The 24,450-nt window shown below is 42.8% G+C and overlaps 1 protein-coding gene and 1 long non-coding RNA gene across 8 annotated transcripts in view; one reads left to right on the top strand and one right to left on the bottom strand.

Annotated features, from left to right (window-relative positions):
* Positions 1-24,450, top strand: part of adcy3a (adenylate cyclase 3a) — a 158,915-nt gene that overhangs the window by 67,848 nt on the left and 66,617 nt on the right. For 6 of the 7 annotated variants that reach the window (XM_033638946.2, XM_078172048.1, XM_078172047.1 and 3 more), the window contains 5 exons: positions 1,225-1,390; positions 1,563-1,682; positions 3,631-3,773; positions 6,224-6,385; positions 6,660-6,747. In XM_033638946.2, the coding sequence (XP_033494837.1) occupies positions 1,225-1,390; positions 1,563-1,682; positions 3,631-3,773; positions 6,224-6,385; positions 6,660-6,747 (679 nt within the window). The remainder of the gene's footprint in view (positions 1-1,224; positions 1,391-1,562; positions 1,683-3,630; positions 3,774-6,223; positions 6,386-6,659; positions 6,748-24,450) is intronic. The other variant, XM_033638945.2, reaches the window with a different exon arrangement.
* On the bottom strand, positions 10,258-14,433 carry LOC144464548 (uncharacterized). Its single transcript, XR_013492262.1, has 2 exons — positions 13,447-14,433; positions 10,258-13,350 (listed from the first exon to the last, which is right to left on the bottom strand). It is a non-coding gene; the product is annotated as an uncharacterized LOC144464548 (long non-coding RNA).

The raw sequence follows: 24,450 nt of genomic DNA, 5'->3' as shown, positions 1-24,450 counted from the left end.
CAGCTGGCTGAAGTGTGGGAGGTTCGGACTTTCTGTGTTGAATGTCTGCAGATGGCTGTGGACTTGTATCAAGTATCAATGGCGCATGTGGTTCTAGCCAATGAGTCTGAAAGGGCACAAGTGTGTTTGTCTGTGTGTGAAAGAGACAGACAGGGACGGCTGTTGATGGTCAGAGCCACTGGTTAGTCTCACATGCCAAACCAAACTCCTCCCATTTTTCTCTGGGTATCTTTATAATATGTTAAACCAACCAGTATTTCTTGTGCCAACTAGCAAGGTTAGCAACATTTAATCGACTCGTTGACTAATTGTGCACATCCCTACTATACATTTCTACAGTAACAGAAGAAAATACACTGCCACAACCAAACATCTCCACCCTGTGTTGTTCTTAAAAGAATACTTCACCCACAAAATGACCATTTGTAGCGCGGGCTTTCAGTTACTCACCTCGTTACATTGAATTGAAGAAAACTTTGCCTCCAACATTCTTCATGAATTGAAGTCATCTAGTTGTATGCTCAATACTCCCCAAACACATTTTTGCTAAAATGTTATATTATAAAAACCCTTCTGTCTATGAGTGCTGCGTTCTAAGTGTGCCTGAGCACACACCTGCATATGAGCTCTGCTTGAACAGAGTTCAAATGCACATGCGTTCTTAAGCAGCTACTTGGCTGTGCATGAGACTGTTTGCACTGAAGTGTTTTAAATCAGAACATTTAAGTGAAAATGCATGTGTTTAGGAAGTACTGAGCATACGACTGGATAAATGAGATATTGATTATACTGCTTGAGTTGTGTGAGCGTTTGTAAACTGAGGTTTTGATGTAGTTTTGCTGATGTTAAATGCAGTTCCTGCTTGCTTCAGTTCCTGAAGAATGTTTTCTGTTTTTGGATTCTTCATTCAGTATGGAAGCATGCAAGAAAAACAAAGCTTTCTCAATGAATTCAAGGTAACATGCAGTGAGTACTTAACTCACAAATGGTCATTTTGTGGGTCAAGTATTTCTTTAAATCTAATATATTAACACTGTGTTCATTAGATAGAAAGTAGTTGCAATACATCACTCTGTATATGAGCATTGTAAATTCATGGAGGGGGATTTGACTGAATGCATACAGTGACATTCTACATCTTAAAATGATTAAGAAACGATTCATGGCTCCATGAAGTCTACAGTTACCTGTCTAATCTTTGACCCATCTGTATGTGTGGACCAGTCGTGTCCACATCTCACAGAGCACCATGGAGTGCCTTCATGGTGAGTTTGATGTGGAGCCAGGGAACGGAGGTGACCGCTGCGACTACCTGCGGGAGAGGGGCATCGAGACATATCTGGTGGTTGTTCCTAAAGGACCTGTGGGGAAGAATGGCATCAATGGTGTTGTGAGTCAAACCTGCTACACTGCTTATATTTGGATATTCAAATGTTTGTCTTGTATTCCACCAGCTGATGCACAGAAAAAGTGATGAAATGTTACAGTTAAAATCTGTAAAAAGTCTGTAAGCTTTTTCATAGTAATCACTCAGCACTTCCTGTTTACTTGTTTCGCATTAGAAGCTGTCTGTCACCTCTTCCAATGGAAACTCCCCGCTGTTGATCAATACCTCAGAGTGTAACGGCAGTGTTAACACAGCCTGCACCACACCAGAGGAACCAGAAGAGCTGGACACCAGGGTAAGCAAGAAAATACCTCTAAAGCCCAGTTTAGATAAAGATTTGTGATGAGATCAAACTGTTTTAGAACGTTGCAGAGAAAAGTTGCAGCTGTGTAAACTGGCCAGTCTGAGCTCGACTCAAGCCGGCTGATGTTGTCACCTGCAACTCAGCTGGTCAAATTGCTGGTGGGTGGTTTTTAGAACGTAAGTCTGGTCACCCGTTTTAACAGCCAATCAGCTTGTAGTGAAGTCTGCTGGTCAAGTTAAAAGGACTGCTGCGGCAGGTGCTCCGTTCCTGCCGAGCCCTCTGTTTCCATCCTCACAGTGTGCCGGTGTCAGACGGTAGGTCACTGCTGCTGTTTGCTATATGTACTTATGCGTTGCGAAGCTTTGGTCTGAAGATCTAAGCTAAGGTCTACGATTAGAATTAGAATGACAATATAATGTACTGTAGCTAGAGTCTCACTGGTGCCACCCAAAAAGCAGCAGTTTTAACAACTCACAACGCTGGACTGTCAAAAAATAGAAATATATTAGTATTGATGATTTAGCTATTGTTAGGGCCTGGCCACAACAGGATTTATAAGAGTGACATTTCTGACCAAAATGGGTTGTTTTCAGTGGAATCTCTCAGATTAGTGCCATTGCTTGCCAAGGCAAAGTAAATCTCATGCAGCTTTTATATACATTTCTACTGTGGTGAACTTTGATACATAAATTTGTCCTGTTGGAAACCATCTGGGCTAATGTTAGCATGTTCCTGTTTAGATAGCATGTTTCTGGCTATAGTAGCTCACCAACTAACCTTATGAGTAGTTGCTACATCACTAAGCCTTCATCACCATATACTTTGTGAGGACACAATTTCTTTTTGCCAGTGTCTTATCTCTTGAGGAACAGAATTGTACTTGAAGTGGAGCTAAAAGTTTAAAGTTTGTCATGAGGGTAGCACCAGTGTAAAGGTCATAGCATCATTGAAGCCAAAACGGTTTATGCCTTTGGGTAGATTGCCATAAAATTTGCTTAGCACATTGATTCTATGAGACTGTGAGATAATCTTGTGTTAATCAGTGTTTACTTTTTTTCTTAGGATGACACAAGATGACAGAATTGATTCTCTGTGCAGTGTGAATGTGCTCAGAAAATGTCAAGGCAGTTATTTAGTTTGGTTTTGATGTTTCTTGTGTTCTATGGGAAATTTGGGCTCAATTTGGTTTAACCTCGGGATCATACCTGTGGATATTCTCATTTATCCAGGTCATAGTTATCTCAAGGCAATTGAATCGAATGCAGCTGGACTTCGTTTTAGAAGACGTTTCACCTCTTATCCAAGAGGCTTCATCAGTTCATGCTTGTCAGACTAGGGTAAAACTAGTCTGACAAACTGGTGTGGAATACCCAGGTATTTAACCTCTGGGGAGGTCTTCACAAGGCCAGTGATGTCACTGACTTGTTAGTGCTTCAATGGTGTGTCATCGATGGTCGTTGAAACTCCTGCTGCACCGGTGGTCGTTGGAGTTGTTAGAGTCACATGAGGCCATTTGTGAACGACCATTGTTTTTAGAGGTTAAGCTGTTAAATCTCCTGGGCAAGGATGAAAGGACAGAATTATAGGTGGGGGATAGGTGGTGTCGCAGACCTCCTCCTCTATTGAGAGATGTTTTTTCCAATTTCACATAGATGGCTTCTTTTACACCTCTTTCAACCATCTGTCTTCCCTGTCCAAGATGTGCACATTGCTGTCTTCAAAGGAGTGTACTTTCTCCTTGAGGTGTAAATAGACAGCTGAGTCTTGCCCTCAGGGGATCATGAACATCTACAAAAAATGTCATGGAAATCTAGCTCGTTGGGTGTTGGTCAACTGGAAATTTTCAGAGGTTTGTAGCTGTGGATTAAAGTCTTGGGACAGACCAGCTGATATCAGATATACAAATGGAATATGTGGGTGTTTTTTTGTGGGCCTTCAGGTGGTGAATCCATCTTTTCCTAACCCTCGGAGAAGACTGCGGCTGCGGGACCTGGCTGAAAGGGTGATCGATGCTCAGGAGAATGAACAGGAGCTCAACAAACTGCTCAATGAGGCTCTGCTGGAGAGAGAAACTGTTCAGGCGTAAGTGAACACCCCTCACTGTTTGAACTAGGGATAGACCAATATGGATTTTTTAGGGCCGATGCCGATACCGATTTTTTTTCCATCACCCTTAGCCGATGACCGATTATGGACTGCCGATTTTCTTGAGCCGACATTTGGGGCCCGATACTGCTTTTGCTCCCTCAATTTACATAAAAAAAAAATGACACAATGATAACAAATATTACAGGTCTCAAGTTTAAAAAATACTAAAACAAGATGGAAAGTTGAGGTAGAACAGGTAGAATATTATTATTATTATTATTATTATTATTATACATTAAAATAAAAAAAGAGTTCAGTGCTCTTAAATCTTCCAGTAATGTTTTTATAAAATAAACAAATATTTAAGCTGAAGCATAAATAAAACAACTACTGTACACAGTAGGATTCAACAGCTTTGTTCAACTTAACCACATACTTTGAAATCCGCGAACCCACGCACGTATCGGCCAATGCCGATACAAGTAAAAAACTCAAATATCGGCCCGATATATCGGTCTATCCTCAGTTTGAACCTAAAGCACTACTTCTCTGTAAATGCAAATTGCTTCTTAATACTGCTTTCTTCATTGTTAACTTACATGGCCCCAGAAATACCTGCGTGTCAATGGTATACTATGATTAAAATATGATGCATTATTATTCATTAAATTATCCAGCATCATCATAGAGTTGAAAGCTCTACCCCAAACAGATGTTAAGTAAAATTAAGTACAATGTGCTGATAATGCCTCTCTTCACTCATTCTTCACTTAATCAAAAATGCTGAATGCAGTAGCTTATTTTTACTGTGGGGTATTAATAGTTTTGCTATTAATTATTAATAGTTTTCCTTAAGAAAAAAAAGTTTTGCACTTATTCTACCACTGGCAATACTAACATTCCTAGTAAGACAAAGGGTTAAAATGTATAGTAAGATGGGCCCTCAAATGGTCCCACCAAATCCATCTAAAAAACACACTCTAGTAGCAGCTTCTCATGATAAGAAATATGGGGGAAAGACACTAAAAAAATGTATTAGTTTCCAAATAGACATATTTGTTGCTTTCTTTGACATAATCTATGAGGTTATAAAGTAAAGCGCGGATTAAATTAGTGGAGGTATTTTGCCAGCAGTAACGTCGTTAGTGATATAAGTTAGTATGGCTATCTGCTTGTGCGTGCTGACTCCAGAAATTGAAGAGTTCTATTGTATCATTAGTAGGCCTATATCCTGCATCTGACTTGTAGTCAATGAGCCGTGCCTGAATAATGGCCTGTAACGGATAACATGTTGCTTGACCCTGTAGAGCCCTGCACTTCCTTGGGTCCAGGAACAAGAGTGTTCATTCAGAAAATTACATCACTGATGGTTGAAATGCTTGAGTTTGCTGCCATGTAACATCTCCATCTCTTTCTTCATCTGTTGTTATATATACTGCAGCACAGGACAGAGAATCCTTGCTTATATGATGACCTCTCAGCTCTGCAGAGCCCTAAAACCCCGACCCCGCCTCTGTATAGAGCCACCGAGCACCAATGGCCTTTTTATTCAAAGTTTATCAATATTAAACTTGTCAAGTGTCCAGAATACACCAAATTCGACAATGCATGTCCTTGGGTCCCCACCAATACCAAGTGTTAAGCAAATCAGATGAATGGTTCTCAAGTTATGTGAAAGACACATGCACACAAATATACATACATAAATATAGAGATGCCGTGCTTTATAGTTAGATGTCATGTAAGGGCACACCAAGCCAGTGATCAGGCGTTGGTCTATCTTGGACCATCACTGCGTGCCTGTTATATCATATTATTCTAGTAGGCCACCTAAAGTTTAATTTGTATGTGTAATATTAATAATTTATATAATAAGAAATTGATACTTGGCACTGTGTGATGATGCCATATTGCCACACAAAAATATTGCGATACTATGCTGTATCGATTTATTTATTTATTTATTTTTTTTTGCTAGAAATTCTACTATTGTGAACCACTAATAAATAGAGCTGGGTTTTGTTGGAAATGTCTTAATACCACTGCAGTGATACCTCAGTTTCTGTAGCAATACCAAAATTAGACTTGTTCAGGTTAATTACTTGGTGAAATATTAAAAAAAAAATCATACAAAACCCTGTTTTCAGTTATACAAAGAAGCCAAGCCAGATGATACCAGTTTCAGTACCAAACTGTTTTTGATGCTAAGGTCGAATTTTGGTCAGAACCAGAAAAGTACAAAGTAAAGTTCGATACTTAGACGCACAAATCAGTGCAGCAGTTTTCTCCCAAACTTGACTTAGTTGCACAAAATGCAAATCACAGTGTGGGGTGCAAGTAGATGCATCAGTTTTCAATGGTGTAATGATATCTTGTCTTACGTATTATATATTCCCCAATACAAAATTGTGATTATATGTGCTAAAGCTTACTTGTCTCATCAGTCTGAAGGGGAAACACACCAACAGACTTTCCCTGAGGTTTGTGGATCCAGACCTGGAGACTCGGTACTCTGTGGAGAAGGAGAAACAGAGCGGAGCTGCTTTTTGCTGCTCCTGTGTGGTCCTGCTCTTCACTGCAGCTATGGAGGCACTCATAGACCCCTGGTCAGTTCACAAGGCCTCAAGTATTCTCACAAACTGTAATTAGCAAGGTGATCTTATTCATATAATAATTTACTCTTTACTGTGAGGGGTCCTCCACACTTGGGATCTTAAACATTTTTATAAGCCCAGCTCACAGTAATATTGCTCTTAGCAGTAAGGTTTTCTGTCCCCTCAGCATGCAGCTGTTAATTACTTAATACAGATGTTAGAGAGTCTGGACTTGTTAACTGCAGCCAGTAATGGTTTTTCTGTGTGTTCATGTATTGTGGAACAGGCTGATTGCAAACTACATCACCTTTGCAGTGGGAGAGGTCCTGCTTCTCATCCTGACAATCTGTTCTTTGGCCGCCATCTTCCCCAGAGTGAGTTACTGCACTTCTTTTACACTTAAATTTTTATCATGTTTGCAATACCTGGTAGTGTTAGTTTTCAGGTACCAAAACCTTCTCCAGATATGGTGACAAAACCATAGACTGTGTAAAATCACGGATGTAGCCACTGTGACGCCACCCCTTTTTTTTTTCTGGTTTCCTGTTTTGAAGCCTTAAGTTTGGTATTTTTGCCGTCACCAGATTGGTTTTTGAGAGAGAAGTGACCATATTTTAACGAGAGCTAGCTCCCAACGCTAGCAGCTAGCTTGGTTAGCAGAGTGCATTGATAGCTATGGTTAACTACACTGAACAAAAATATAAACACAACACTTTTGTTTTTGCTCCCATTTTTCATGAGCTGAACTCAAAGATCTAAAACATTTTCTATATACACAAAAGACCATTTCCCTCAAATATTGTTCACAAATCTGTCTAAATCTGTGTTAGTGAGCACTTCTCCTTTTGCCGAGATAATCCATCCCACCTCACAGGTGTGGCCTATCAAGATGCTGATAAGACAGCATGAATATTGCACAGGTGTGCCTTAGGCTGGCCACAATAAAAGACCACTCTGAAATGTGCAGTTTTGCTTTATTGGGGGGGTCTGGGGGGGTCAGAAAACCAGTCAGTATCTGGTGTGACCACCATTTGCCTCACGCAGTGCAACACATCTCCTTCGCATAGAGTTGATCAGGTTGTTGACTGTGGCCTGTGGAATGTTGGTCCACTCCTCTTCAATGGCTGTGCGAAGTTGCTGGATATTGGCAGGAACTGGAACATGCTGTCGTATACGCCGATCCAGAGCATCCCAAACATGCTCAATGGGTGACATGTCCGGTGAGTATGCTGGCCATGCAAGAACTGGGATGTTTTCAGCTTCCAGGAATTGTGTACAGATCCTTGCAACATGGGGCTGTGCATTATCATGCTGCAACATGAGGTGATGGTCGTGGATGAATGGCACAACAATGGGCCTCAGGATCTCGTCACGGTATCTCTGTGCATTCAAAATGCCATCAATAAAATGCACCTGTGTTCGCTGTCCATACCATACGCCTGCCCATACCATAACCCCACCGCCACCGTGGGCCACTCGATCCACAACGTTGACATCAGCAAACCGCTCAACTACACGACGCCACACACGCTGTCTGCCATCTGCCCTGAACAGTGAAAACCGGGATTCATCCGTGAAGAGAACACCTCTCCAACGTGCCAGACGCCATCGAATGTGAGCATTTGCCCACTCATGTCGGTTACGATGATGAACTGCAGTCAGGTCGAGACCCCGATGAGGACGACGAGCATGCAGATGAGCTTCCCTGAGATGGTTTCTGACAGTTTGTGCAGAAATTCTTTGGTTATGCAAACTGATTGTTGCAGCAGCTGTCCGGGTGGCTGGTCTCAGACGATCTTGGAGGTGAACATGCTGGATGTGGAGGTCCTGGGCTGGTGTGGTTACACGTGGTCTGCAGTTGTGAGGCCGGTTGGATGTACTGCCAAATTGTCTGAAACGCCTTTGGAGATGGCTTATGGTAGAGAAATGAACTTTCAATTCACGGGCAACAGCTCTGGTGGACATTCCTGCAGTCAGCATGCCAATTGCACGCTCCCTCAAAACTTGCGACATCTGTGGCATTGTGTTGTGTGATAAAACTGAACATTTTAGAGTGGCCTTTTATTGTGGCCAGCCTAAGGCACACCTGTGCAATAATCATGCTGTCTTGTCAGCATCTTGATATGCCACACCTGTGAGGTGGGATGGATTATCTCGGCAAAGGAGAAGTGCTCACTAACACAGATTTAGACAGATTTGTGAACAATATTTGAGAGAAATCTTGTGTCTTTTGTGTGTATAGAAAATGTTTTAGATCTTTGAGCTCAGCTCATGAAAAATGGGAGCAAAAACAAAAGTGTTGCGTTTATATTTTTGTTCAGTGTATGATTATGCTAGTTTTCACTAGGAAAAAATGTGCTAAAAACCATTAAAACAAAATGTACAGGCTACAAGTCATTTTTAGTGCAATATCTTGCCCATCCTGTCCTGCATCTGGTCAACATACTCTATGATGGAGTGGTGGGGGACAGCTGTTGCTCCCAGGCTTTTTTGGCTAGATCCAGCATGCCGCTGGGCCTCCGTCCATCCAGCAGCTCGAACGGTGAAAACCCTGTAGATGCCTGTGGAACTTCTCGTATGGAAAACAAGACGAAAGGAATTAGTTGGTCCCAGTTCTTCCCATTAACATCAATAACCTTTCTCAGCATTTGTTTGAGAGTCTTATTAAACCGCTCAACAAGACCATCTGTCTGCGGGTGGTGCACAGACGTTTTCACACCTTCAACAACTTGCACATCCCTTTCATCACTTGTGACATGAAGCAGTTTCCATTAGGACCTCCTTTACGATGCCAACTCGACCGAAGAGGAGGAACAACTCTCTGGCCGCTGTTTTAGTATTAGCAGCACGTAATGGGATAGCTTCAAGGTAGCGAGTGGCATAATCCTTGATGACTAGGATATATCGATGCCCCCTACTGGACTTTGGAAGGGAACCCACTATATCCATGGCCACTCTCTGGAAGGGGGTGTCAATTATGGGTAGAGGAATCAAAGGATTCTGGTAGTTTACCTTTGGGGCTATCTTCTGGCATTCTACGCAGCTTTTGCAGTAATCCTGGCCAGCCCTCTTCACGCCTGGCCAGTACAAAATGGCCCAGGATTCTGTTGTAGGTTTTCTCTACCCCCAAGTGAGCTCCCAACAGGTGTGAATGGGCGAGGTGTAACACTTTGGGACCATAACATTCTGGGACCAATAACTGTTCAACAATGAGTTCTCTCTTTTTAACCACCCTGTACAAAAGGCCGTTTTTCACAATAAAATCTGGAAATGTGATCACACTCACCCCTTCGACACGTTTCCCTTCGACTTCTACCACGTTCCTTCCGGCTTGTACCAGGTTGGGGTCCTCTAACTGGGCGGTCCCAAACTGCGGGCCCCGTTCTCCTCCACAAGGGGGAATTCCAAGAAGGCCTCAGACAACACTTCCTCTGAAGAGGCTTCATTGGATACAGGATTTCCTTCCCCCAGGACCCCTGCTGGTCCGGGAGCATCGTCACAGTCTCCTCTTCAGATGAGCCGGGGACCCCAGAGGGCGCTTCACAGGCCGGCAATGGCTTGACTTTCCGGGCACTCCGGGGTTTCTTCCTTGCACTGTTTCGCTTGCAATACACCCACAAATGCCAAAATATGTGACAGTCTCACCCTATGAGTACTGGTACCGGCAGATTCTTCACCACCCCAGCCCTTATTTCAAAGGCGCCCCTCGTGGTCTGTACCTGGATGTTAGTGGTGGGGCAGTCCCGTGAGTCCCCATGGACACAGGAGACTGGAATAGGGGGCCCCTGGGGTCCAGTCGTCAGTTCCGGCCTTAAAAGGGTGACAGAACTTCCGGAGTCCAGTAGAGCCTCTGCATCATGGCCTGCTATTCTAATGGGAAGCTTGGAGGCTTTTGTGTCCTCACAGGCCCAGCAGGTGGTGAGATAGCTGCTGGTCTTCCGTTGGGCATCGGCTGACCCAGCTGTCGGCATGGACTCCTTGTTGCTGGGGCAGTTCCACGATAAATGACCCTCCTGTCCACAGGTCCAACATTTGCAACGATCCTGCTTTATCAGAGGTCGGCGCCGTGGGGGTGACCTCGGCTTGCCCTGCTGGGGGGTCTGTATTTGGGTTGGCGCCTCCTGGTCACACTTCCTCAGCCTTGGCTTGTCTCCCCTGGGGTTGGGACGGCTTGGACGTGGATTCTCCCGCTGACTGCCTCGCATCAACTCAACAGTAAATGATGCTGTCAGAAGCTCTTAATGAGTGAATGTGATATCCTTCATAGTGTGTGTGTGTGTGTGTGTGTGTGTGTGTCCCTCCTCATCATGGAAATTCAGATGTATTGACATTCATCAGGCAGGCCAGTATTGGCCACTGCTGTCAGGGCTGTACTCAGTTCAGGTCAGTCGGCACCATGCACACAGTCAGGCAGTCAGTCACATGGACTGAGAAAATGCAGACTCGCTATAAATAATGCTCAGGGCTCTTCACTACTTATCAATATCACATTAAATATCACAGTGTCATAAGCCCTCAGTACCTTTTCCATCAACACATCACAGTAACTTAACAGCAGCACATGTGTATGAGTGTGGTCTTCACTTCACTTTACATCTTCACTTTACACTGTTAGCAGCCATAGAGATTTTTCAGAGCTGACATTCTGACATGTCAGAACAGACAAAGAACGGGTTTAACTAATAATATAATTAATGACTGCGTTCCATGTAGGTGTCCCAGGTCCAGGGCTCTGGTGTGCTGTAAAACTACTGAGACAGGCAAATAGAATGGAGCCATCATTCATGTTATTAGTTTCACCTTTCACATTACTTTCTAAATGATGACTGACTTACTTGGTAATGAACTCGCACAGATGATGTGGGTGTGTTTCATGATGTCATTTTCAAACACATCTCTGACTTTGGTTAAAAAATATTTTAACAAATGTCTTTTTATTGCCTTTTTTATGCCTCCATGCCGGCCAGAGGCAGTATGCTTTTGGGTTGTCTGTCCGTCCATACATACGTACGACCCATTTTTGTGAATGCGATATCTCAAGAATCCCTCAGGAGGATCAGGGAATTTCTTCAAATTTGGCACAAACATCCACTTGGACTGAAGAACAAACTGATTAGAATTTGGTGGTCAAAGGTCAAGGTCAGTGTGACCTCACAAAACATTGTTTTGGCTATAACTCAAAACTTCTTATGCTAATTATAACAAAACTTCACACAAATGTCTAACAAGATTTCAATCAGGAGAGACATGTTTTGGTTAGGAAAGAAAATATTTAATTACAAATGCACATGAGAATGGAATGTGAAAATGTGAAAAGTCTTTGGCGATTAGACCCCTTCGAGATGGTGAGCTATAAGGAGGGTGATGGATCCGTAGCCAATTAGGGAACCCCCCAAAACAGTGTGAGGAGTGAGAGGGACGACAAACCGTATGATGTGAGGCAATCCTTACCTTACCGGGAGGCAACAGGCTTCTAACAAAACAAGCAGATAAAGATTAGTAGGGAATGCATTGCAGAAGAAGCATGGACAAACTGAAACGAGGAGGCAGTGAATGTGAAAGGACACATTTGAAGGCCTGCATGGCTCCTGAATGGGGTAATTTAACCTTGATGAGAACATATGGTCAGGATGCAGGGTTTCCCCCAGAAAACTTGCTAAGCCTGGTGGTAGAGAAGCCCACCGGCGGCCCACCGTGTTTTTGTTAAAAAAAAAAAAGTTATTATAAGCCATTTATTAACAATACTTAAACGTAGAGTCTTACAAAAAGGCACAATCTTGAAATACGGTTTTAACAAACACAAAAAAAATACAGTTAAAATAAATAATATCAATTGTTTTCACTCAAGTTAAATCCTAGTGAATCTTAAAACAAGCCATTGCTGGTCACATTTAAAAGTAAAATAAATTAACATAAATATAAAAGTGCAAACATGGCCAAGGGGTAAAACCAAGGAACTCAGAGGCTGAAGAGGTATGCTGTGTTGTGTGACCTCTTCTACTTTTTGCTGCACATGGTGCAGGTTGGATCAGTGCAAGCAATCCGTCTGGGCTTTTCAAAGAACTCTTCCAGAGCCTTATTGTAGTCAAGCTCAGCCACAGAGGGACCATTTATTTTGATGCGGAGGCAGGCAGTTAGGCTTTTCCCCTGCAGCCTGTTCCTGAGGTCTGTCTTGATCTATTGAAAAATAATCACATAACTGACATTAAACAAATGTGTACCTACTTAAACTGCTAGCAGAAAAGTGAAAACAAAATACTCACCCTGTTCATAGCTGAGAAATCTCTCTCGCAGTTGACACGTGACACAGGAATTGTCAGTGCAGTGGCAGAGAGCTGGGCCAGGTTTGGGTACAGGAGCTTCAGCTCATCAAAGTCAGAGACCAGCTCCTGCATTACCTCCAACTGTGACTTATCCTAGTAGGATAAAGCAGAGTAAAAATTGTTAGGAAAACAGAAGTTAAAAAAAAAAAAAAAAAAAAACATTTCTAAGAAATCCATTCAACATTTTGCTTCTGCTGCTTACCTTAAAGATGCCCTGGCCCACATGAACCTTGAAGCTGGAAATTTTTGGGCAAGCAGTTGTAAGTTCCCTTGAAAGTCATCATCTCCCCTCTCCACTGCTTGTGGGCTGAGTATGTTAAATGCACCTAGGATGTTCATCTGTGGGAATCTCCTCTCAAGGTGCTCAATGAGATGGTCCAAGTATGGCTCCATTACCTTTTGAAAATATGATTTTTTAAATTAGTAAAATTACAGGTTATTATACTATTTTTTAAGTTTGTAACTTGAAACATTGAATATTCAATACCTGAGTGCGAAAACGGGTCCAAAAAGAGGTGAGGTCAAAATGATCACCCCTGTGGCTTCTCCTCTCCTCTGCCTGTATGTTGAGGCTTTTCACTCTATCTTCCAACCCACTGAGATATGACCCTGGAGGCTGCTTGTCTCCTGCCTCCTTGATTTGTCGAATGGCACCTAAAATATTAAATGAATATGTGAAAGCTATATTGTTTTTGCTTTTCATAGTTTTCCATAAACAAGTGTATGTGTACTCATTTAAAATCAACTTACGTGTTTCTTGATAGCCAAAAAATTGACTTCTTCCTTTTGGAAAAGCTTTGAAAGCCGTGTCAGGTGGGGAAGGACATCTGCCTGGAGGTGGACAGCAGCCACAAACCTGTTGCACAGTATGTATAAAGGCCCCTTGCTACAGGGTCCTTCTTCTCTGCTTCCTCAGCAAGAGCTGCCAGCACAGCTGCCACATTCCTCTGAAGAGTTGAAATGGCTGTGTCTTGGGACAGCCATCTTGTGTCCTTCACCCCTTAATGTCCAAAGAACATATAAAGAGGACACATAAAATCAAAGACAGTGGTGTGGAAAATTATCTTAAAATGTAGAAAAGGCAAGGCAGGAAAAGGCAATTTATATAGCCCATTTTTGCAAACAGTTTGTCTCAAAGAAAAATTAGATTGCTTACAGTTATTTTCAGGCTGTCCACTCCTAAAACACTGGAAGCTGCTTTCAGCACAGCTGTGCGATTGGCACTGTTTCTAAAATAAATGTGCAGGTCTTGAAGGTGCCCTCGGAACGTTTTCATGAATGGCACGTTGTCTGCAGCGTCTTTGCACGCAAGAGCAAGGCGGTGTGCTGCACAGTGCACAGACACTAGCTGTGGCCAGGAGTCTGTCAGCTGTTTGGCAACACCATTCTGGCGTCCTTAAAGATAGATATTACAATAATCAGTACTTAGTTAAAGATAAATAGTAACTATACCTCAAATTAAACTTATTTTCAGTTCTTACCTGTCATCACAGCAGCACCATCTGTCCCCAAACCAAAAATTCGAGCTGTTGGTATGGCTTTGACTGTGATCACCTCACGAATGGCCTCTGCAATGGTATCTGCCTTCCCATCATTTAGTTGCACCATGTCAAGAAACTGACAAAAAAGTTGGCCTTCTCTGTCCAGGTACCTAAAAAATGTTTTATTAATATTATTTTCATTTATCCAGCATAAGGTCAGATTTATATTCATTGTAAAATTAGTAGTACCGTAGTAGTACCTAATATGTATATCCAGTTGCCTGGTCATGGACATATCTGTGGACTCATCGACCTCAAGGCTAATGGCAGTAGAGAGTCGGATGGCCTCTAGAATTGGTTTTTCCACAACACTGGCCAGGATCTCCAACATTTCATCAACAATTTTGTGGGATCTATAATTGGTCCTCTTGTCAATCTAAAAAAGATAGAAAGAGTAATATAACACTTAACATTTATAGTGTTTTCAAAACTTTGTCAACACCACAAAATATACATTCAAATAATTTACCTGAAGTTTGGAGAAGTAGTCACAGCCAAGTAATTTGGCAAGTTCAAGCAAGGCTCCATAAATTGTATGGTGGGCAATTTCATGTTTTAGCAGCCAGTAAAGGCATTTAAACCCACCAATTATTGCCTCGTGCTCCATGTTAATCACTGGCTCAAAGGCTTCAGTGATTGACAAACCTACAACATGAAAAACGTGAAAGCTATTAGTTATTTTATAATAGATATTTCATTTTAGTCAGTGTACTGTATTTACATTATTTATTGGTTACTTTTGCTTTTGCTTGCTGCCATCTCAATGCTAGTGCGATGGTGTAGAGACCCAATATGTGCGTTTAGCACATCTTGCCTATAAGTTGTACATGGAGCTTCAATGAAGACTCTGGTTGAGGATCCTTGCGTTGCCCGCTGGCGGTGGTTGCGACACACCCGGCTAAACATACCTAAGAACGACACAAAAAAAGCCACAGCTACAAAACGAAGCGTATCTAATGCTGAATGTAATAGCAAAATTTGCTAAACCAACATGAAATTAGTGAGCATAATATTGTTAATATTTTAATATAGTACAAAACATGCTTACCATACTCGGTCTTGTAGAGCCATCTGCTAAATTTAGGGTCAGCTAACCATTTTGGATTAAATCCGCTAGTTCGATGTTTACCATTGCGGCTCGCAGAAGGCTGCTCCGACGACGTGCTAACATCCATGCTAACTCGCACTGGCTCTGCCTCATCATCGAGCCGCGGCTCGGTCGGCTCACCGGGGATGCACTCCCCTTGGCCTGGGGGTGAACGTTTTTTGACCCTTTCTCCGTGACATGTCACGTAAAAGTTGTTAGTGTGTAGACAGGTAGAGGTTTTGGGCGTTCAGGTGATGGAAAATACACCTGACCTCTCACCCCCTATGTGTTCACATATCGACCATAAGATGTCGCCATTGCGCTTTCAACCGTATCACCAGATGCGGTTAAAAGCTCTGTATCCTGTCTTTGGTATCACTGTTTTGGTGCATAAAAAAACCTATTTAAAATACATAAACAAGAGTGACGCTTAGCCTGGCGGGGGGGCAAGAAAAGCCTGGCGGCCCGCCAGGCCTATGAAGCACTGGGGGAAACCCTGGGATGAGACAGGGACAACAAATAGGGAGCTGCTATCTAGAAAACAGGGGATGTGAGATTAGCATGGAAGGGAAGTGGCAGAGGGAGGCTTGGATAGATCTAACCACCGAGATGAAGCTAGGGTGAAATGGCAGGGGCAGGGGATGAGGTCATATGGCAGAGGGAAGGCTGGGATGGCATGATTCTGGAGGCCATGGTGTCTATATGTTAAACGAAATAAAAGGTCACCTTGGACCAACAGAAATGAAAGATCATAGACCAAACGTAAATTAAGGTCAGAAGACCCAACTTAGGATAATGCAAACAAAAGGCAAAGGTGGGGCAACCAAACATAAATTAAAGTCAGCATTTTTCAGCATGACAGCAACAGAAATTAAGGGTGAAAGGGTGAAATTAACATGACTGGTGCGAGGTCCTAGCAGACGTCGCACTAGACTTTTCGTCGCCGGTCATTTTGACCGACAGGGTCATAAAAATCCGGTCATAATCTATTTTTACTGGTCATTTTAATTTTCCTTTAAGATATTCAAAGACATTTAGTTTTCATTTGTTCGTTTTTAATAAATCCAACAAGCAAGTTATAAAGTGTGCATTAATAAGGACATGAACGAAAAGATGAACAGACATCCACACACCCGTGCCATTCTGGACACACCGGACGCGGAACCGAAGAGCAGTGCGCAGCAGCGGAGGCAGTTTTCAGTCGGCGCCCATGTTAACCTATCTGACTGTCCACACAGGCCGCTGAACAGAGCAGAGCGCCCGCGGAGGCAGCGTTTCAGCTCGGCATCTGGTCTATTTTTCACGCGAGCATACCGTGTTTATAATTTAAAATAACACAACAGTGCATAACCGAACACATTTTTCAATACCCCAATCACTTCATTACAATTTTAATTTTGTGTCACCAAGACATAACTACATAAATAAAATTGTCAATAACAATATGCTCAGTGTTTATCCAACACACTCAATACATGGATATGCAATGACAAATTGTAATTAATTTATTACGTTATAAAAAACGATTAAAATATGGACTTACCCATGTTTAAAATGACCTGTTGATGTGAAAATGTGATGTGAGTACTGATGGGAACAGACGAGTGGAGTCGATGTTTAACCGGCGCGGAGAGCGCAGGAGAAATGTGCTGCCTGTGTGGACAGTCAAGCACCTGCGAGTACACTCGCAGGACTTCAGCGGCACTACGCGTCCGGTGTGTCCAGGGCTCAACAACGCTACATGAAGCAGATGAATGACTTTTTCTCTGCAGTGTGAAAACGGCAGCCACTGGCTGTGCACTCCACCGCCATGTGGGCAGGGGTGGTAATTGAAACCGGTCAAAATGACCGACAGCCTTCAGATTTTCCGGTCATTGTTGTAAAAAAACGGTCAATGACCGAGAATATCGGGTTAACGCGACCCCTGGGTCCTAGTGACCTGGGCCTATGTATGCAGAAAACAATAAAAGATCAATAAAGACCAAACGTAAATAAAAGGTCAGAAGACCGAATGAAAATTAAGATCATAAGACCAACTCAAATAAAATGGTGAAAGTAAAATAAGATCCAGCGACCAAAAAGAGATTAAAGTCATCTTGACAAACAGAAATTATGGCCCGTCGGCCAAAAAGAAATTACCGTGTATAAGCATGAGGTCCCGTAGACCTGGGTGCACAAGCTGGAGTCCTAAAGACCATCAGTAGAACAAAATAAAAGGTCGGAACGCCGAACAAAATAAAAGGTCACATGACCAAACAGAAACTAAGGTCGGAAGACCAACTTAAATAAAATGGATAAATTAAAATAAGGTCCGACGACCAAACATAAATTACGTCCGATATGACAAAACAGAAATGAAGTGGGTCCCTCTGACCAAAGAAAATTAAGTGTTGCAGGGGAAACATTCTGAGGCGGTCCAACGACCTTGGTGTGGTGCATGAGGTCCACACACCATGGGGGCATTTGCATGAGGTCCCGAAGACCAGGGGTGTTGGAGCATACAGCATGGGGTCCACAGATCAAGAAGGGGATATTTGCATGAGGTCTGAAGACCGAGGGTGTTAGGGCGTACAGCATAAGGTCTTATGGACCATGATGGGGCATTTGCATGAGGTCCTGAAGACCGAGGGAGGCAGAGCATAAAGCATGAGGTCCCACAGACCATGGTGGGGCATTGGCATGAGGTCCTGAAGACCAGGGGTGTAAGAGCATGCAGCATGAGTTCCCACAGAACATGATAGAGCATTTGCCAGAGGTCAGAAGACTGAGGTTGTTAGTGCATACAGCATGAGGTCCCACAGAACATGGTAGAGCATCTATGAGGTCCGAAGACTAAGGTTGTTAGTGCATGCAGCATGAGGTCCCACAACCGTGATTGTGCATTTGCGTGAGGTCCCAAAGACCATGCAAATGAGCAAGAGATCAGGCGAACGAGGTAAAAGGAAATAAACCAATGAAATTGCATTAAATCACGGCCAACTTGAATAAATGAATACAGCAGAATATGTCCCAGGACCAGCAGATAGAGAATTGGCAGATAGAATTTGTGATTATATAACCAAAATGGAATACTCATGGGTGATGCATGATTGAGGATTATAAAATGATAGGTGAGCACTAGCGGATGAGCAGGTGTTCGTGCATGCAGTATGTAGTTGGAGGGCCACGGATGATTGTGCAAACAGCGTGAGAACGCGTAGAGCATGGGTATTGAGGGAACGTGGGATAAATGACAGCCATCCTAACCGAACTGAGGCAGACGGAATTGGAAACATGAACGAGTGCAAGGAACATAGGACTGCACAACAAGCAAATTTCAGGTCAGCAATGATGCAATAGCAATAAGATAACCAAACAGAAATGGCAATTGGCTGATGCATGACTGTCGCTCCATCGAATATAAAGGTGGGCAATAGGACAAACCTTAACTGGGATTTGATTGAAGGTAGCAGAAGAGGAAACTACAAAAGACCACCACCAGCTATTTGCATGAGTTAGTGAGAATTTGGGGAGCAGAAATTTGATTTATGAATTGGTGCTAGAATGGAGCCATACCTAGCTCCCCCCAAAAACCAGTGGGTATTTCCTAAGAAAAAAATTCTGCCCTGGTCCTTGATCCCTGTCTTTGTATGTTATATTGATCATTTTTTATTTATTTATTTAATTTTATTTTATTGTCATTATTTATTTATTTCTTTTAAAGTGATGAATTTATTTATTTATTCGTTTATATATTTTCCTCCTCCCTGTATTGCTCAGCCTTAATAGATATTACCAACACTGACTGGGAAGTGCAAAGCTAGATGCATCTATCTCAACAATAAGTGGATCAAGATTATTGCCCAAATAGATGCAGTCGACGAATGATGTTCTGGATCACTGTAAAAACGAACAGAGCGACATGGCACAATGATGCCATGTGCATGAGGGGGCGATCACGCAGCTACTTGCTGAGCTCAAATGAGTTGACAACTACTATACATGTCCTTAAAGTGCGTGAAAACAGGAAAAGATGGGGCTGATTAGAGGCTGCATTACATGCTGCTCTGCATGACGGGATTGAGGCATGTTCCGGGCCAATTCATGGATGACAGGGCTCAACAATAAGGATTGCCCGATTGCCCGGGGCAAGTAAAACCCGGGAATGTAAACTAACAACTCACTTGCCCGATCGGGCAAGTTGCTAAAAATAGTAAAAGTTAATAACTAATTGATAAAATAAACATATTTTAAAACGTGCTCCTTCGGCTCTGATGCAGCGGTCTCTCTGCCTGAAGTCACAGGCACAGCTGTGTAACAATGTCCTGCCCACAGCCCTGCGACGGATGCTTCATATAATAACAGAACAATATACTATTTGTGGTGTTATGTCATCGTGTCATTTCTGTCTCTACATGGTCACGCGTGAACAATTCTCCTCTGCTCTCTGTATCGCGCACGGTGGAGTTCCGCCACACACACAGGTGAGCACGCTAGAGCGGCTCGGGCCGCATTTTCCTGACCAAACCTGACCCCGAGCCCGGTGCAGTTTGTCAGCTGACAAAGTTATTGTTATGGACACTGTGTAAATAACCAACAGACTGCTGTTACGCACAGACAAACAGCTGGTCACACAGCAGCGTAGCATGGCACTTGTGCTGAGCTTGTGTTGCGTTCAGGCGTTGTCACGTAAATAACAACTTCCAACACTTAAATAGGTCATAGCACAAAACAGCAGCATGTCATGTGACTTTTTACTTTTATTATATTCAATAAAATTGTATGTTCCTAAATCTTGAGACACCTCATATGTAAGCTAGACAGACATTTCACCTGCTCATTACTGTGCACACATGTACTGTATGTACAGTACAGGCCAAAAGTTTGGACACACCTTCTCATTCAATGCGTTTTCTTTATTTTCATGACTACTTACATTGTAGATTCTCACTGAAGGCATCAAAACTATGAATGAACACATGTGGAGTTATGTACTTAACAAAAAAAGGTGAAATAACTGAAAACATGTTTTATATTCTAGATTCTTCAAAATAGCCTTCCTTTGCTCTGATTACTGCTTTGCACACTCTTGGCATTCTCTCCATGAGCTTCAAGAGGTAGTCACCTGAAATGGTTTCCACTTCACAGGTGTGCCTTATCGGGGTTAATTAGTGGAATTTCTTGCTTTATCAATGGGGTTGGGACCATCAGTTGTGTTGTGCAGAAGTCAGGTTAATACACAGCCGACAGCCCTATTGGACAACTGTTAAAATTCATATTATGGCAAGAACCAATCAGTTAACTAAAGAAAAACCAGTGGCCATCATTACTTTAAGAAATGAAGGTCAGTCAGTCCGGAAAATTGCAAAAACTTTAAATGTGTCCCCAAGTGGAGTCGCAAAAACCATCAAGCGCTACAACGAAACTGGCACACATGAGGACCGACCCAGGAAAGGAAGACCAAGAGTCACCTCTGCTTCTGAGGATAAGTTCATCCCAGTCACCAGCCTCAGAAATCGCAAGTTAACAGCAGCTCAGATCAGAGACCAGATGAATGCCACACAGAGTTCTAGCAGCAGACCCATCTCTAGAACAACTGTTAAGAGGAGACTGCGCCAATCAGGCCTTCATGGTCAAATAGCTGCTAGGAAACCACTGCTAAGGAGAGGCAACAAGCAGAAGAGATTTGTTTGGGCCAAGAAACACAAGGAATGGACATTAGACCAGTGGAAATCTGTGCTTTGGTCTGATGAGTCCAAATTTGAGATCTTTGGTTCCAACCGCCGTGTCTTTGTGAGACGCAGAAAAGGTGAACGAATGGATTCCACATGCCTGGTTCCCACTGTGAAGCATGGAGGAGGAGGTGTGATGGTGTGGGGGTGTTTTGCTGGTGACACTGTTGGGGATTTATTCAAAATTGAAGGCACACTGAACCAGCATGGCTACCACAGCATCCTGCAGCGACATGCCATCCCATCCGGTTTGCGTTTAGTTGGACGATCATTTATTTTTCAACAGGACAATGACCCCAAACACACCTCCAGGCTGTGTAAGGGCTATTTGACCAAGAAGGAGAGTGATGGAGTGCTGCGGCAGATGACCTGGCCTCCACAGTCACCGGACCTGAACCCAATCGAGATGGTTTGGGGTGAGCTGGACCGCAGAGTGAAGGCAAAGTGCAACAAGTGCTAAACACCTCTGGGAACTCCTTCAAGACTGTTGGAAAACCATTTCAGGTGACTACCTCTTGAAGCTCATGGAGAGAATGCCAAGAGTGTGCAAAGCAGTAATCAGAGCAAAGGGTGGCTATTTTGAAGAAACTAGAATATAAAACATGTTTTCAGTTATTTCACCTTTTTTTGTTAAGTACATAACTCCACATGTGTTCATTCATAGTTTTGATGCCTTCAGTGAGAATCTACAATGTAAATAGTCATGAAAATAAAGAAAACGCATTGAATGAGAGGGTGTGTCCAAACTTTTGGCCTGTACTGTACTTAGTCCTAAAGAGCCCTTCTGGTGCCAGTAGATACATAGAAACATCCCAGCAGGCTGTGCTTTGCAAGCGTACAAAAAAGTTTCACGCATGTGAAAATTATTTTTCATGTGTGTGCTTCACCTCTGCTGCTACAACTCCATCCTAGGGGAAACACTGCTGTGTGAGTTTTGTGCAACAGGTGGATGTGGTAGTCTACTGGTAGAGTAGAGAGAGAGCTAAGTAGCGTTGAAGTAGAGTAGAGCAGGGCAGAGAGATGGAAGCAAAATATATTAAACCCGGTGTTAATACAGCAGAACTGGAGAGAGGGGTGAAAAATAAATAGCATGGCTCATGTAGGGAGCAAAATTATAGGCGGATAACGACTGACAAATTTTTCACTTTAAGCCCTGACACTGTCATTTTTGTGTAGGAATTAAGCTACAATACATGACATATTTTGTTTTAATTAATAAATACAGTGTGAATAAAGATTACATAACATAAAAATAACTGCAGTCTTTGTTATTTGATAGCCGCTTAAATTAAACAATTTTTATAGAGCAAGTAAAAACTGACTTTGGGCAAGTAGATCTCTGACCAACTTGCCCAACCGGGTAAGTGAAAAAAAACCTTAGCGTTGAACCCTGGATGAAATCGTGAATGGTGAATCTGAGATGGATATAATTGTGAAGGGCAGCTCGAATTAAATTAGACCATTTACAACTGGGAACTGTGATTACCAGAACTGATCAGTGTGCATACCACTGAACTGCAGACAGACTGGAAACTTGACAATTAAAAAAAAAAAGCAGAAGGGTTGAGAAAACGCCTGGAGCGCCGCCAGGAAGGAGCTGCTTGCGAGGACCTCTTAATAGAATAGAATAGAGCGAACCAGATGATTGAGCCCCAGCCGTCATGACCACAGTGTGTGTCAGAATGATGGTCCAAAACATCGTCGCTACTAGGTGAAATAAATCTCACTAAATAAAAGCCATGCAGGTACAAACTTATTGACCCTTTCTTAATGTGCATGTTAATCAACCATGGTGGAGGGAGCCCAAGACGTGCCAATGGCTGCTTCTGTATTACTGTCCATATAATTCAATTTTCAATTTTCAATTTTATTTATAAAGCCCAATATCACAAATCACAATTTGCCTCACAGGGCTTTACAGCATACGACATCCCTCTGTCCTTAAGACCCTCACAGCGGATAAGGAAAAACTCCCCAAAAAAAACCCCTTTAACGGGGAAAAAAAACGGTAGAAACCTCAGGAAGAGCAACTGAGGAGGGATCCCTCTTCCAGGACGGACAGACGTGCAATAGATGTCGTACAGAACAGATCAGCATAATAAATTAACAGTAATCCATATGACACAATGAGACAGAGAGAGACAGAGAGAGAGAGAGATGCAGGTAATGACAGTAGCTTACAACAACATTAATGAAAGTAATAATATTATAGTTATAGTTCTGGCTACTGTGGTACAATATGTTGAAAGTATGTATTAATATCTGACAGTATACTTGTGTGACAATAGTCATATGTGTATAATAACAGTAGAAGTATGACTAATGACTAATGATGGCAGCAGCAGCAGGAGGCATCTGGCAGGACCACGGCAGCAGCACAACCACACACGTCACGCTGTCCAGGCACCACTGCGGTATGAGTTAATCTGAGAGACAGTGGAGCACAAAGGCTCCGGAGAAGAAGCCGAGTTAGTGACATCCAGAATGGCCGAGTTAGCAAGATGCAGTAATAGGATGAGAGAGAGAGAGAGAGAGAGAGAGAGAGAGAGAGAGAGGGAGAGAGAGGGAGCCCGGTGTATTATAGGGGGTCCTCCGGCAGACTAGGCCTAAGTCAGCCTAACTAGGGGCTGGTACAGGGCAAGCCTGAGCCAGCCCTAACTATAAGCTTTATCAAAGAGGAAAGTCTTAAGTCTAGTCTTAAATGTGGAGACGGTGTCTGCCTCCCAGACCGTAACAGGAAGATGATTCCACAGGAGAGGAGCCTGATAGCTGAAGGCTCTGGCTCCTGATCTGCTTTTGGAGACTTTAGGGACCACGAGTAACCCTGCGTTCTCAGAGCGCAGTGTTCTGGTGGGATAATATGGCACTATGAGCTCTCTAAGATATGACGGAGCTTGACCATTTAGAGCTTTATAAGTTAACAGTAGGATTTTAAATTCAATTCTGGATTTTACAGGGAGCCAGTGCACAGAAGCTAAAACAGGAGAAATATGATCTCGTTTCTTAGTTCCTGTTAGTACACGAGCTGCTGCATTCTGAATTAGCTGGAGAGTTTTTAAGGACTTACTAGAGCTACCTGATAATAGAGAGTTACAGTAATCCAGCCTTGAGGTAACAAAAGCGTGGACCAATTTTTCTGCATCTTTTCGGGTCAGGATAGGCCTAATTTTCGCAATATTACGCAGATGAAAAAATGCAGTCCGTGAGGTTTGCTTTAAATGAGAATTAAAAGACAAATCTTGATCAAATATTACTCCGAGGTTTCTTACGGTAGTGCTAGAGGCCAGAGCAATGCCATCTGGAGAAACTATGTCATCAGATAAAGAGTCTCTGAGTTGTTTGGGGCCAAGAACAATAACTTCAGTTTTGTCTGAATTTAACATCAGGAAATTGGTGCTCATCCAATTTTTTATGT

Source organism: Epinephelus lanceolatus, chromosome 10 (assembly GCF_041903045.1).
Source record: "Epinephelus lanceolatus isolate andai-2023 chromosome 10, ASM4190304v1, whole genome shotgun sequence".
In the NCBI taxonomy this organism is placed as follows: domain Eukaryota; kingdom Metazoa; phylum Chordata; class Actinopteri; order Perciformes; family Serranidae; genus Epinephelus; species Epinephelus lanceolatus.
Note: the sequence above shows the minus strand (reverse complement) of the source record. Positions and strands in the feature narration are given on the sequence as shown.